The 16,479-nt window shown below is 42.0% G+C and overlaps 1 protein-coding gene across 3 annotated transcripts in view; it reads right to left on the bottom strand.

Annotated features, from left to right (window-relative positions):
* pfkfb4a (6-phosphofructo-2-kinase/fructose-2,6-biphosphatase 4a) overlaps positions 1 to 16,479 on the bottom strand; it is a 43,652-nt gene that overhangs the window by 18,172 nt on the left and 9,001 nt on the right. For 2 of the 3 annotated variants that reach the window (XM_029774916.1, XM_029774915.1), the window contains exons 1-7: positions 15,604 to 15,859; positions 13,875 to 13,991; positions 11,562 to 11,658; positions 11,205 to 11,271; positions 10,752 to 10,826; positions 7,952 to 8,008; positions 7,744 to 7,865 (exon numbers count right to left, since the gene is read on the bottom strand). In XM_029774916.1, the coding sequence (XP_029630776.1) occupies positions 7,744 to 7,865; positions 7,952 to 8,008; positions 10,752 to 10,826; positions 11,205 to 11,271; positions 11,562 to 11,658; positions 13,875 to 13,991; positions 15,604 to 15,814 (746 nt within the window). In that variant the 5' untranslated portion in view covers positions 15,815 to 15,859. Of the gene's footprint in view, positions 1 to 7,743; positions 7,866 to 7,951; positions 8,009 to 10,751; positions 10,827 to 11,204; positions 11,272 to 11,561; positions 11,659 to 13,874; positions 13,992 to 15,603; positions 15,860 to 16,479 lie in introns of those variants that run through there. The other variant, XM_029774917.1, reaches the window with a different exon arrangement.

Genomic DNA, 16,479 nt, shown 5'->3' with positions numbered 1-16,479 from the left:
AGTTCATGTTAAGTATCCCTATATTCCTGTTATTACAGTGCTATCACTCTTATTAGTACGACTGCGCAGTAGTCTCACTGGAGATGGACCTGGCCTGAGTGTGATGTGACTATGTACTGTGGTAATAGGGTGAAGTAAACATTGTTAAACTGGAACCTAGTCATTGTGTCATTTTGAGTTAACATTGGTAGCAGAGGATGGTTAATAACTACAATGTGCCACCTCACTTCCACCAGAAGAGGTTGTACGAAAGTTGTGAAAATTTACTTGGAATCTGGACACAGGTTACTAATCTGGACGAGAAAAAGCAAGCACTTGTGGTATTATTGCTCGAGGGAAGAGCGAGAGATACAGGACATATCTGTGGAGGGTTTGAACAAGGATGACGGTATGAGAACTGATCAGAGCACTGGATTCTGTGTTTCTTAAAGAAGAGAAAGACCGTGCCTACGAGGCATACTTAAACTTTGACTGTGTTAGAGACATTCCGGTTGCAATGACGGACTCCAATTGATTTCGAACAGCGGTACAATATGATGCGCAAGTACGACATGGTTTTCCCAAATGCAGTACTAGCTTTCAAGTTGCTAGATACTGCCTGTCTGGATGGTAGGGAGAAACAGTTAGCTTTGACTGCTTGCACTGTGCTAACTTTTGCATCCAATCTGAAAACTGAACAATCTGTTAAATACATGGACAGAGAAAGTGGTATTCCACACACAGCAACAGTCATTGGACGAGCAGGAAAAAGCCACAAAAAAACACCAGAACTGGTACAATTTGCAGTACTCTGAACCAGCTACACTTTCTGGTACAACAGGGTCAAATGACCTGTCACTTGTAGATAATCTCAGAATTGAACCAATGGAAAATTGAGAAAAAGTTGAGTGACATTCAAAATGATGATGTACTTGATACAAAGGACGTGTCATTTGACTCAGCTAAACTAGATGTGCTCAGTAATTGGAGGAAAAATTGAGTGTTTGAGGAAGTCACAGACATTGGCCAAAAATGTGTCTCAACAAGGTAGGTGTGTACCCTTAAAGCATCCTTAACTGGAATAGTGCCAAAAGCACATCTAGTGGCTAGAGGTTTTGACGAGCTGGCTGCTAAAGAACTCAGTCACTCAGTTTGCTGCTGACAGTGATCTGCCAGAAAAAATTTGAAATGTCATTCCATAGACATCAAATGTGCATTTTGCAGGGAACAGAGCTGTCAAGAGACATTCACATCCGATCTCTGCCTGAACTAAGACCTAAGGAAACTAAAAAACTGTTTGTATGGCCTGGCAGATGCATCACTCTACCGGTACAACAAAGTCAAGGCAACAATGCTGTGTACAGGTGGAAAAATGTCACAAGTGCATCCTGCAGTCTTCTATTGGCTTTATCAAGACTGCAATGTGACTGGAGTGCTTGCAATGTGACTGGACTACTTGACTTCATCTGGGGTGGCTCACAGACCTTTGCTACAACTGTGATTCCACAGCTCAAAGCTGTTTTCCTGGTTGGCCACAAAGGAGCAGCTTGCTGACTGTCAGACCAAAAAGGGAGCATCCAGTATTGTGCTCCTAAAGGCACTCAGCAATGGAAAGTGGCAGCTTGAGTAATAAAAACTCTCACACAACCCATTTGTAATGGGGAACTTAAATAATACTTAGGACATTTAATTATTGTGTTGATGTTTTGTTTGTCTTTAAAGAAAAGTTCATGTTTTAAGTACCCCTATATTTCTGTTATTAAAAGTTAAAGGCGCCGGAGAGAATGGCTGCCGTTTTACAGTTTCCTAACCAATTTTGCTTTTGTGTGTTTTTTCACATTATTTGTAACTTATTTGGTACATAATGTTTCCGCCACCGTCTCTTATGACCGAAAAGAGCTGGAAATCAGGACAGCGATTACTCACCTCGTATTGAAGGACAATGTTTTTCATTAACGAGTCGAACGAGAGGGATTTACTCCAAACACTCGACAAGGCCCTCATCCCCATCATTCGCAGGAGAAAAAGATGGAGATGTCGAGGACAAAGGTTGGGGAGCCTTGAAAGGATCCGGCGACAAGTGGGTAATTTGCCTTTACCATCAGTCCTATTAGCCAACGTACAATTATTGGATAATAAAATAGACGAACTACAAGCATGAATATACAGTTGAAGTCGGAAGGTTACATACACCTTAGCCAAATACATTTAAACTCAGTTTTTCACAATTCCTGACATTTAATCAGAGTAAAAATTCCCTGTCTAGGTCAGTTAAGATCACCACTTTATTTTAAGAATGTGAAATGTCAGAATAATAGTAGAGAGTGATTTATTTCAGCTTCCATTTCTTTCATCACATTCCCAGTGGGTCAGAAGTTTACATACACTCAATTAATATTCAGTAGCATTGCCTTTAAATTGTTAAACTTGGGTCAATCGTGTCGGGTAGCCTTCCACAAGCTTCCCACAATAAGTTGGGTGAATTTTGGCCCATCACTCCTGACAGATCTGGTGTAACTGAATCAGGTTTGTAGGCCTCCTTGCTCGCACACGCTTTTTCAGTTCTGCCCACACATTTTCTATAGGATTGAGGTCAGGCCTTTGTGATGGCCATTCCAATACATTGACTTTGTTGTTCTTAAGCCATTTTGCCACACCTTTGAAAGTATGCTTGGGGTCATTGTCCATTTGGAAGACCCATTTGCGACCAAGCTTTAACTTCCTGACTGATGTCTTGAGATGTTGCTTCAATATACCCACATAATATTCCTACCTCATGATGCCATCTATTTTGTGAAGTGCACCAGTCCCTCCTGCAGCAAAGCACCCCCACAACATGAGGCTGCCACCCCCGTGCTTCACGGTTGGGATGGTGTTCTTCGGCTTGCAAGCTTCGCCCTTTTTCCTCCAAACATAACGATGGTCATTATGGCCAAACAGTTCTATTTTTGTTTCATCAGCCTAGAGGACATTTCTTCAAAAAGTACTATCTTTGTGCCCATGTGCAGTTACAAACCGTAGTCTGGTTTTATGGCGGTTTTGGAGCAATGGCTTCTTCCTTGCTGAGTGGCCTTTCAGGTTATGTCGATATAGGACTAGTTTTACTGTAGATATAGATACTTTTGTACCTGTTTTCTCCAGCATCTTCACAAGATCCTTTGCTGTTGTTCTGGGATTGGTTTGCACTTTTCGCACCAATGTACGTTCATCTCTAGGAGACAGAACGCGTCTCTTTCCTAAGCGGTATGACGGCTGCATGGACCCATGGTGTTTATACGTACGTACTACTGTTTGTACAGATGAACGTGGTACCTTCAGGCGTTTGGAAATTGCTCCCAAGGATGAACCAGACTTGTGGAGGTCTACATTTTTTTTCCTGAGGTCTTGGTTGTTTTCTTCGATTTTCCCATAAATGTCAAGCAAAGAGGCACGGCGTTTGAAGGTAGGCCTTGAAATACATCCACAGGTACACCTCCAATTGACTCAAATTATGTCAATTAGCCTATCAGAAGCCTCTAAAGCCATGACATCATTTTCTGGAATTTTCCAAGCTGTTCAAGGCACAGTCAACTTAGTGTATGTAAACTTCTGACCCACTGGAATTGTGATACAGTGAAATATAAGTGAAATAATCTGTCAGTTAACAATTGTTGGAAAAATGACTTGTGTCATGCACAAAGTAGATGTCCTAACCGACTTGCCAAAACTATAGTTTGTTAGCAAGAAATTTGTGGAGTGGTTGAAAAACGAGTTTTAATGACTCCAACTTAAGTGTATGTAAACTTCTGACTTCAACTGTATATCATACCAACTGGACATGAAAAACTGTAATATCTTATGTTTCACAGTGTCGTGGTTGAACGACGACTTAAATAACATACATCTGGTGGGTTATGCACTGTATCGGCAGGATAGAACAGTAGCCTCTGGTAAGACAAGGGGTAGCGGCCTACGTATATATTTGTAAACAACAGCTGGTGCACGATATCTAAGGTCTCAAGGTTTTGCTCACCTGAGGTAGAGTATCTCATGAAACTGTAGACCACACTATTTACTAAGATAAACTATCTATATTCTTCGTAGCTGTCTATTTACCACCACAAACCGATGCTGGCACTAAGACCGCACTAAATGAGCTGTATACAGCCATAACCAAACAGGAAAACACTCATCCAGAAGTTGCGCTCCTAGTGGCAGCGGACTTTAATGCAGGAAAACCGAAATCCGTTTTTACCTCATTTCTATCAGCATGTTAAATGTGCAACCTAAGGGAAAAAAATTCTAGACCACCTTTACTCCACACACAGAGACACATACAAAGCTCTCCCTCGCCCTCCATTTGGCAAATCTGACCATAATTCTATTGTCCTGATTCCTGTTTACAAGCAAAAACTAAAGCAGGAAGCACCAGCGACTCGTTCAATAGAAAAGTGGTCAGATGAAGCAGATGCTAAGCTACAGGACTGTTTTGCTAGCACAGACTGGAATATGTTCTGGGATTCTTCCGATGGCATTGAGGAGTACACCACATCAGTCACTGGCTTCATCAAAAAGTGCATCAATGACGTCATCCTCACAGTGACTGTACGTACATACCCCAACCATAAGCCATGGATTGCAGGCAACATCCACACTGAGTTAAAGGCTAGAGCTGCCGCTTTCAAGCAAAGCGATGAACCATCAAACAGGCAAAACAGGACTAAGATCAAATCGTACTACACCGGCTCAGACGCTCGTTGGATGTGGCAGGGCTTGCAAACTATTACAGACTACAAAAGGGAAGCACAGCCGCAAGCTGCTCAGTGACATGAGCGTACCAGACGAGCTAAATTACTTCTATGCTCGCTTCGAGGCAAGTAACACTGAAACATGCATGAGAGCATCAACTGTTCCAGACAACTGTGTGATCACGCTCTCCATAGCCGATGTGAGTGAGACCTTTAAACTAGGGACGCACCGATATGATTTTTTTTGGGCCGATATCCGATATTTTCCTTGCCAAAAAACACGATACCCGATATTTAAATGTTAGTGTCCTTTTAAGCATTCCAGTACAGGTAAATAGTTGAAACACACACACACACACCAAAAAGTTATTTTGTTGGCATTTACGTATGTCCCCATTACCAGTAAAACAATCAAAACCAATTTCCACAGCCTCTAGTAGAGTACTTTTCCAAGTTAACCCGATGGTCTGTGTTGGCATTTTCGTTGAGCAAGCGCTTCAATGCCATGACAGGGTTTCACGTCTGCTGCAGAGGCAGTCGAGCTTATTTTTCAAGTCAGTTGTTCGAATGGAGCTAGGAGTGTTCATGTTTCAAACATGCTCTCAAATGCCATTGAAATGGCAGCAGGGGTATGAGAACCAGCACATTCTTAAGCATGCAATGCTTCTTTCCTCAATAGGAAATCCTCGTCGACCCACTGTGCTGTCAGACTCATAATGCTCATGGGGCTGACATCGCTGGTCCAAATGTCAGTCGTGAAGCTCATAGCGACCCATAGTGACCCATAGCAAGTAGCTCACGGATGCGTTTCAACAATACCGGTAGGGCAACATATGAAAAATAGTGCCTACTTGGTAGTGTGTACCAGTGCTCGACCAGTCGGCGAAAGCCAACATCATCCACAACAGAGAACGATTTATTATCAAGGGCATTGAATTCCATTATCTTGGCGTTAATGGATTTCGCATTTGAGTTGTCTAGCTGAAATTGTCTTAATCTTTCAAATGACTGCTCGATCCACACAGCAGACATTGTAGGCTAGGTGTTGCACGTGTAGTGCTATATTTTTTGTGGCGTCATTACGGGATCTACCTACGTCATATAGGTACGCACGTCAGCTTTGACATCGGTTTTGCACATCGGCCAATGCCGATGTTGGCATTTTTAGCTAATATCGTCCGATTCCGACATGCTTACCGATATATCATGCATCCCGACAGGTTAAACAGGTCAACATACACAAGGCTGCAGGGCCAGGCGGATTACCAGGACGTGTACTCCGAGCACGCGCTGACCAACTGGCAAGTGTCTTCACTGACATTTTCAACCTGTCCCTGACTGAGTCTGTAATACCAACATGCTTCAAGCACACCACCATAGACCCTGTGCCCAAGAACACTAAGGTAACCAGCCTAAATGACTACCGACTCGTAGCACTCACGTCTGTAGCCATGAAGTGCTTTGAAAGGCTGGTCATGGCCTGCATCAACACCATTATCCCTGAAACCCTAGACCCACTCCAATCTGCATACCACCCCAACAGATCCACAGATTATTCAATCTCTATTCATTGACTATAGCTCAGCGTTCAACACCATAGTGCCCTCAAAGCTCATCACTACGCTAAGGACCCTGGGACTAAACACCTCCCTCTGCAACTGGATCCAAGACTTCCTGACGGGCCGCCCCCAGGTGGTTAGGGTAGGTAACATCACATATGCCACGCTGATACTCAACACAGGGGCCCCTCAGGGGTGCGTGCTCAGTACACTCCTGTACTCCCTTTTCACTCATGACTGCATGGCCAGGCACGACTCCAACACCATCATTAAGTTTTTTGATGATAGCAGTGGTAGACCTCTCCATCAACGTGATCAAGACAAAGGAGATGATTGTGGACTACAGGAAAAGGAGGACCGAGCACACACCCATTCTCATCGACAGGGCTATAGTGGAGCAGGTTTGAGAGCTTCAAGTTCCTTGGTATCCACATCACCAACAAACTATCATGGTCCAAACACACCAAGACAGTCATGAAGAGGGCACAACAAAGCCTATTCCTCCTCAGGGGACTGAAAAGATTTGGCATGGGTCCTCAGATCCTCAAAAGGTTCTACAGCTGTACCATCGAGAGCATCCTGACTGGTTGCATCACTGCCTGGTATGGCAACTGCTCGGCCTCCGACCGCAAGGCACTACAGAGGGTAGTGCGTATGGCCCAGTACATCACTGGGGCTAAGCTTCCTGCCATCCAGCACCTCTATACCAGGCAGTGTCAGAGGAAGGCCCTAAAAATTGTCAAAGACTCCAGCCACCCTAGTCATAGACTGTTCTCTCTGCTACCGCATGGCAAGTGGTACCAGAGCACCAAGTCTAGGTCCAAAAGGCTTCTCAACAGCTTCTACCCCCAAGCCATAAGACTCCTGAACAGCTAATCAAACAGCTACCCAGACTATTTGCATTGTCACCACCCACCACCACTTTTACGCTACTGCTATTCTGTTTATTATCTATGCAGTCACTTTAACTCTACCTAGATGAACATATTACCTCGCCTAACCAGTGCCCCCGCACATTGACTCTGTACCAGTTACCACCTGTATATAGCCTCGCTATTGATATTTTACTGCTGCTCTTTAATTATTTGTAACTTTTATTTCTTATTCTTTTCTAGGTTATCTATTTTTTACTTAACACGTATTTTTGTTAACTGCATTGTTGGTTAAGGGCTTGTAAGTAAGCATTTCAATACAACACCGGTTGTATTCAGCGCATGTGACAAATAAAATGTGATTCGATTTGATTATTAATACACCTGCGCAGTAGTCTCAATGGAGATGGACCTGTCCTGAGTGTAGTGGCGACTATGTTCTGTGAAGTAAACGTTGTTAAACTGGAACCTAGTTGTTGTGTAATTTTGAATTAACAGTTACAACTGTAAAAGCAACCACTTTTGAATAGAAAACGGTCCAGAGAACGCTTTTCAATGAAATAATAGGAGACAACTCTTTGTTCCTCATTGAGAGAAGATGCTCACCTGTCTAGAACTTCATCCAGGGTCTCATAGGAGTTCTCATAACACTTGATCCTCTTCTTGAAGTCCTCCATAGCCTCCTCTGTGTTGCAGTTGGTGTAGTCAGGGCTGCCCAGCTTCACTTGCTGAGCAGAGAAAGAGACAGTGGAAATAAGACTTATTGGTGCTCTCTATAAAGAGTTAGCAACAGGAACTGTGGATGATCACTCACCACAATGTTTTCTGCAATGACTTCAGGGTCTTCACAAACAGACTCTACAAAAAACACCTAGGAGAAAAGGGAATAGGGTAAACCCCAAGGATAGACAAAACATCTAAGTCACATAGATGGGTAGGGTGTTAACCAACAAAACCAATGCATGCGTAACCAAAAGGCTAGAAACTGACAGGGTTGGCTTACAATCAAAGGATTATTGACAACATGTAAGCTATAATTCATCTGCAAATGTTTATTGAAAAATATATTTGCCCAATAAGCAGTTGTTCGCTTCCAGATACATTGTTACAGTTGTTGGTGAGCTAGCTACCCTAGCCATGTTACTGCAGATATGATGTGTCAAAACAAGAGATGGTATCAAGAACAAAATACAACCAGCTGAAATAAACCATCTACAATTCATCAACACAGCAGCTTCTAGTTATTGCCGCTAGCTAGGGCTGATAAATCGAATTCAGATCAAAATTGAGATATTGACATGTGCAATATCCATATAGCAAGAGGCTGGCTGCGATTTTCTCCTTTCTATGACATGCCATTAATACAACAAAAAACGACACTACGGTACCTCCAATGAGATGCGCTAGACTCTGTTTATTCCCTCTGTACATGCACAGAGGATGCTGACCAATCACAAGCGGGCTCTCTCACCCTCTGCATAGCATGCTCATGCTGGCCAATCCGCAAAGAGCGAGCAGTTACATGCTGGTGAAGAGACTGTGTCGGAAACATAAGTGCTGCTAGTGCCAACAAGAAGCCGACTTGGTGCCATAGAAGGACGCATCTTCAGTGATGGCAGTATTTCGGCTACAGGCAATCCGGTGTCAACCAAATGCAAGTATTTTGCAAAAAGTACCTCAGAGTTGTGGTGACAACAAGAGGCAACAACTTAATTTATTCCATAATTTGAATAAAAAAACATCCCGCCGACACAGAAATCACAGAGGCAATCACCTATCACATAGCCAAAGACATGGTTCCTATTTACACAGTCAGCAAAGACTGCTTCAAGAAGATGATAAACAAGCTGGACAGGAGATACAAGATTCCATCTCGCACATTTATTTCCCCCAAGTCGCCATCCCAACACTGTATAACAAACTTAAGGGAAAAGTTTAAACATTGAATGTAGCGTTGAACGACTGGACCAGACTCCAATATTTTGGACACAGGATGCACCGTGTAATCGGTAGACTACGTGTTACATGTTTTTAAGGCACTGACTTATCATTTCAATTATAATAATGATGGAGCCTACTTCTACATAATTACACAATCATAAGACTCCTATTCCATCTGCAGCCTATGGCTGCCTGAATAAACAATTAACTTAGCTTTTTTAAGAACTAATAGGCCTAATGGTAAAATAGGAACTCATGTTATAGCACACTATATATTTTATGATCATGTTTTTTTTATTTTATTTATTTCACCTTTATTTAACCAGGTAGGCTAGTTGAGAACAAGTTCTCATTTACAACTGCGACCTGGCCAAGATAAAGCAAAGCAGTTCGACACATACAACAACACAGAGTTACACATGGAATAAACAAACAGTCAATAATACAATAGAAAAAGTCTATATACAGTGTGTGCAAATGAGGTAAGGGAGGAAAGGCAATAAATAGGCCATGGTGGCGAAGTAATTACAAAATACCAATTAAACACTGGAGTGATAGATGTGCAGAAGATGAATGTGCAAGTAGAGATACTGGGGTGCAAAGGAGCAAGATAAATAAATACAGTATGGGGATGAGGTAGTTGGATGGGCTATTTACAAATGGGCTATGTACAGGTGCAGTGATCTGTGAGCTGCTCTGACAGCTGGTGCTTAAAGTTAGTGAGGGAGATATGAGTCACCAGCTTCAGTGATTTTTGCAGTTCGTTCCAGTCACTGGCAGCAGAGAACTGGAAGGAGAGGCGGCCAAAGGAGGGATTGGCTTTGGGGGTGACCAGTGAGATATACCTGCTGGAGCGCGTGCTACGGGTGGGTGCTGCTATGGTGACCAGTGAGCTGAGATAAGGCGGGGCTTTACCTAGCAAAGACTTGTAGATGACCTGGAGCCAGTGGGTTTGGCGACGAGTATGAAGCGAGGGCCAGCCAACGAGAGCGTACAGGTCGCAGTGATGGGTAGTATATGGGGCTTTGGTGACAAAACGGATGGCACTGTGATAGACTACATCCAATTTGTTGAGTAGAGTTTTGGAGGCTATTTTGTAAATGACATTGCTGAAGTCGAGGATCGGTAGGATGGTCAGTTTTACGAGGGTATGTTTGGTAGCATGAGTGAAGGATGCTTTGTTGCGAATGTTTAAAATGTATGTTTGTTAATATGTAGGTGTAATAATCCTATCTATTATTATATGTAGCCTATAACAATGTTGGAACATAGTTATTCACTCTACATTCATATGATCTCATTTTAGAAGTGATGTTCTATACCCTGACAGTTGGTTTAACCACGTCTGATGGAATTACCAAGTTTTCACCCAAGTGTTGAAAATTGCAATTCATAATTGATATTCCAATATCTGGCCCCACAAAAAATACATTTCTATTAGATATTTTGTCCAAATCGTGCAGCCCTAACGCTAACTATCATTGAAAATAAGAATATGTTAACTGACTTGCCTAGTTAAATAAAGTTTAAATTAAAAAAATACTATATAAAAACTGACAACACCCAGCATTTTACCTCAGAGTTGTGCACTGATTTTTGTTGTGACTTTGTCAACTCACCCGTCTATACACAAGCATGATCATCATCACCACCACTGAAGAAGCCAACATTACCTTGAAGCCATTCTGCTCAGCAAACGCGGTGATGGTCCCTCTCCTCTCTCTAGTGGTGTTAGTGGCATCAAACACCTGGAAAAGAACGAAACACACACCATCACACAGACTGACAGAACCACTGCACTGTAATCCATATACAAAAACACAATGAGATATCACAGCATTTCATGACGGGATAATCCCATCCCAATGTTAAAGGGCAATTCCACCACTTTGAACCTCATTTTCATTGTCTACATCACAATACCAGTGCCTACATACGTGAAAAACACACATTTATTTCTACAGCACATTTCTATCACAGAAACACACCATTTCCACATATGTAGACACTAGTATTGTGCTTGTAAAAATGGATACGAGGTTGAAAAGTGTCGGAATTGACCGTTAATGCGCACATAATCCAGCCGCAATATTATATTTGTTTTTATAGTGATTGATTGTACACACCGCAACTTGGCCTCCTTTGTCAGCGAGGTACTGTCTGACATCATTCAGCGCTGCTGACGCACACTGCCTACAAGGGACAGTGGGAAAACTGAGTCAGAGGCAGCAGTGACAAGACTAAAAGAGCCACTGGTGGGTTAGCAGAGACAAATAAATGTAGTTTGCTTAAATCACAGACACCGGTTAAAAACAGGAAGTAATATCATATAATACCGTGATATTGTTAGGCAATATAAACCTGGTTAAAAAAAGGTGAAATAAAAATAAATAAAAAATTGGGGGGATTCAAGGACAAGTGGATCTTCTCAGTGTTTTAACTTGTTCACAGCAGAGGATCAAAGCACTGGAAATGTTTCTTACTGTCTGATCTTCAGGCCCTCCTCATTGTCTGGACGGAAGAACTCAAAGGACTTGTAGATCTTCACACACTCACGCCGGTACTGCCCAACATTGAACTCTAAATAGAGGAAAGAAAGAGTTATATGCTTTACTTTTCTAGATACTATTACAGACTAGAGGTCGACCGATTAATCGGAATGGCTGATTAATTAGGGCCATTTTCAAGTTTTCATAACAATCGGTAATCGGCATTTTTGGACACCGATTGTGGCCGTTTAATTTTTTATTTTTTAAACTAGGCAGGTCATTTAAGAACACATTCTTATTTTCAATGATGGCCTAGGAACGGTGGGTTAACTGCCTTGTTCAGGGGCAGAGCGACAGATTTGTACCTTGTCAGCTCGGGGATTCGATCTTGCAACCTTCCGGTTACTAGTCCAACGCTCTAACCATCTGCCTTACATTGCACTCCACGAGGAGCCTGCGTAACAGGCTGACTACCTGTTACGCGAGTGCAGCAATAAGCCAAGGTAAGTTGCTAGCTTGCATTAAACTTTTCTTATAAAAAACAATCAACCTTAACATAATCACTAGTTGATGATATTACTAGTTTATCTAGCGTGTCCAGCGTTGCGCATAATCAATGTGGTGCCTCGAATCCCAGCCTACTTCTCCAAACGGGTGATGATTTTTTTATTTTTACTTTATTTAACTAGGCAAGTCAGTTAAGAACAAATTCTTATTTTCAATGACGGCCTGCCTGTTCAAGGGCAGAACGACAGATTTGTACCTTGTCAGCTTGGGGGTTTGAACTTGCAACCTTTCGGTTACTAGTCCAACGCTCTAACCACTAGGCTACCCTGCCGCCCCATTTAACAAGCGCATTCGCGAAAAAAGCACTGTCGTTACACCAATGTGTACCTAGCCATAAACATCAATGCCTTTCTTTAAAATCAATACACAAGTATATATTTTTAAACCTGCATATTTAGTTAATATTGCCTGCTAACATGACTTTCTTTTAACTTGTGTCACTTCTCTTGCGTTCCATGCAAGCAGTCAGGGTATATGCAGCAGTTTGGGTCACCTGGCTCGTTGCGAACTGTGTGAAGACCATTTCTTCCTAACAAAGACCGTAATTAATTTGCCAGAATTGTACATAATTATGACATAACATTGAAGGTCGTACAATGTAACAGCAATATTTAGACTTCGGGATGCCACCCGTTAGATAAAATACGCAACGGTTCTGTATTTCACTGAAAGAATAAACATTTTGTTTTCGAAATTAGTTTCTGGATTTGACCATATTAATGACCTAAGGCTCGTATTTCTGTGTGTTATTATGTTATAATTAAGTCTACGATTTGATATTTGATAGAGCAGTCTGACTGAGCGGTGGTAGGCACCAGCAGGCTCGTAAGCATTCATTCAAACAGCACTTTCGTGCGTTTGCCAGCAGCTTTTCGTTGTGCTTCAAGCATTGAGCTGTTTATGACTTCAAGCCTATCAACTCCCGAAATAAGGCTGGTGTAACCGATGTGAAATGGCTAGCTAGTTAGCGGGGCGTGCGCTAATAGCGTTTCAATCGGTGACGGCACTCGATCTGAGACCTTGAAGTAGTTGTTCCCCTTGCTCTGCAAGGGCCGCGGCATTTGTGGAGCAATGGATAACAGCGCTTCAAGGGTGGCTGTTGTCGATGTGTTCCTGGTTCGAGCCCAGGTAGGAGCGAGGAGAGGGACGGAAGCTATACTGTTACACTGGCAATACTAAAAGTGCCTATAAGAACATCCAATAGTCAAAGGTATATGAAATACAAATCGTATAGAGAGAAATAGTCCTATAATTCCTACAACCTAAAACATCTTACCTGGGAATATTGAAGACTCATGTTAAAAGGAACCACCAGCTTTCATATGTTCTCATGTTCTGAGCAAGGAACTTAAACGTCAGCTTTTTTACATGGCACATATTGCACTTTTACTTTCTTCTCCAACACTGTGTTTTTGCATTATTTAAACCAAATTGAACATGTTTCATTATTTATTTGAGGCTAAATTGATTTTATTGATGTATTATATTAAGTTCAAATAAAAGTGTTCATTCCAGTATTGTTGTAATAGTCAATATTACAAATAAATAAATAAATACAAAATCGGCCGATTAATCGGTATCGGCTTTTTTTGGTCCTCCAATAATCAGTATCGTCGGCGTTGAAAAATCATTGTCGGTCGACCTCTATTACAGACTCTGGAGGGGAATTCTTACGAGTTTGAGTGTGTGTGAGTGGATTGCCAAAATGTAATTTCAGGTAAAGGGGCTGAGAGTTGGTACCTCTGGTAGGCACGCCGATCCAGTTGAGATAGCGGGTGAGCTTCTTGGAGATGTAGGTCTTCCCTCTGGCTGGGAGGCCCACCGTCACTATCAGGGTGGGGCAGTTGGTCATACATACTGCACATGGAAAAAGAGTAGAGGGAGACGGGTTAAATTATTCTACTATATTTGGACAGAGACCGGCATTGAAATATAAACATAACCGAACACAGTGCAGGCTATAGCAGTGAAGGGCTCTGATTACAAAAACGTTTCACTAAATTGTCCTAAATGACCCTTTGGAGTCAATTCCCAAGTGAACTTTTGTCCCTCAACTGACCTGCCCACTGTAACTCACACTAACTATTGAGCCAAGTGAAAGAGAGCAGTTTGCAAAGATGGCAGCATTGTGTTGAAATTGGATAAGGACAACATATTCCACCAATCACTGTAGGTGACGCCCAATGCTATCTAACATGAAGAAATAAAACCATATCAGAAACTGGGAATGTTGTCAATAAGGAGTAGAGGTACCAAATGTCACAAGTGCCACCATTGCATGCTATTGTGAAATGACAGTACAAGCCAAGGCATCTGGAGACTTGTAACCTAGTTTCCACACACACCCTTTCTCTCACCCAGTCTGTAGAGGACAGGGTGAGAGAGGAGCCAGTGTCTCGGCTTCATATCATATCCCTTTGGTGAAAAAGATACTCCAGTGGCGTTAATACAACAAGTCAATGCCAGGAACAAATGTCAAAGTTGCCTATATGTTTGTGAGTTTCAAACATAAAAACCTGTGCAGCAAGCCAGTAACTGATCAGGTTATGTATTACAAACCATGGTGATATTCTATGACTTAACAAGCCAGTAAAACCTGATGTTGTCATAGAGATCTCTCATGAGGGAAATGTAGCATGCAAAAGACTATTGTCATAGCAGCTTATTATGACCAGGAAAGTGGCCTATGATGTCTGGTCAACCCACAGAACAAATCATACTAATAAAAATACTATTGAACGGGGTAATACAGGCTTAGAAAATCAGATCCACAGAGTCCAGTGCCAGGAGTCAGGACTAAGATTCATGTTTACCAACAAGTTTGGATTGATAAAGGATGGGGCAGATGATTTAGGACAATGCCATCATGGATTACCATCTACTGGCCTGTTGTGAACAGTCAGTGCTGGGAGAACAGACAATAGACACTTCAATGAGCAGTGTGTCCTGAAAGTGACTTAGTTTGCCACTAATGCTCAACCGCTTGGGTTGTTGTACTGGCATCTGCTTCTTTCACAAATCAGGAGAAAATATACAATGAGATTAACACTGAGAAGCAAAGGACGCTGCTCTGGACTGGAGAGGGGCCAGTCCAATGACAGTATGAAGAACCAGTCAGAAGGGCAGTCAGAACAGACAGTCATCAGATAACAGGTAGCAAGGATCATCAATAATCGATTGCCAAGAAGACTAATGTTCTTTCTCTGGCTGACGATCACGCCGTTGATACATTCACATTTTCTCCACGTAATCGACGAAAATTACGTTACGACAAAATATATGGATAAGAACCTGGCTTGACGCTTGGCTGCACGTTTGTAATGTTAACTAGTAAGAGATAAATGTAACGTTAGCTAACTATGAATAAAATGCATTTTCAACACGTAAACAACGTCCATTAAATGTATTATTCGTGCGTGTGCAACAACCGGCTTGCTGTCTAGCCACGTCGGTAACGTTATATACGCACCCTTTCTTTGAGATATGTGTTTCTCGGGAAGGCCATTTTTACACGGCAACGGCATCCAGATTTTCTTAAGCGGGTTTTGAGTGAGTTCACGCGGCGTTGCAGAGTTCGATGGTCGTTCTTCCATTCCAACTTCCATTGAGGACATGGTGGTTGCTTCGACTACTGTGGCGCGGAGCCTTTTGTCATGCGTTTCAGATGAATGGTCTCGCATCAGTTCTGAGGAAGTCTGGCGGTGTCGTGGTGAAACCACAGAAGGATGTGTTTACCCTAATCTCGCGAAAACACGCGCACATTTGCTCAGAAACAATGAAGTCACGCTATTGCTGTTAATGCTATTACAATTTCATACTTCCAAGTTTATATTGGGATTAAATGCCTACTAAACGACTTCATTCTTCCCTAAACATCTGTAGTTTCAAGCTCTCTACAAACACGGACAATGTATCAATTCGGAGACACTAATACGCTGTATTCTGTTTACCGTAGTAACTACACAATACGACATCGAATACCAAGAATTCAAGATCAAATCACATTTTATTAGTCACATGTGCCGAATACAAAAAGTGTAGACTTTCTCCATTAGACGCAGCAGCTAATCTTCCTGGGGTCCCTGGGGGTCAACATAAAACTTGTAAATACATGACAAAGTACAGAACAGTAATAGACAAGAACAACATAATATATTACATTAAATTCAAATTAAAATAAATTATAAATAGGACAGATACCAAGAGACAACAAAAATACTATTTACACACTATTCATATTATTATATACAGTACAGTTAAATTAGATCTTTGGTACTTTGGCATTCCTTGTTATGGTCACTATAGCCAATGGGAATTGATATTGCTTGGGAGCAAAGCTCTGCAG

The sequence above is a fragment of the Salmo trutta genome, chromosome 14 (assembly GCF_901001165.1).
Source record: "Salmo trutta chromosome 14, fSalTru1.1, whole genome shotgun sequence".
NCBI lineage: Eukaryota > Metazoa > Chordata > Actinopteri > Salmoniformes > Salmonidae > Salmo > Salmo trutta.
Note: the sequence above shows the minus strand (reverse complement) of the source record. Positions and strands in the feature narration are given on the sequence as shown.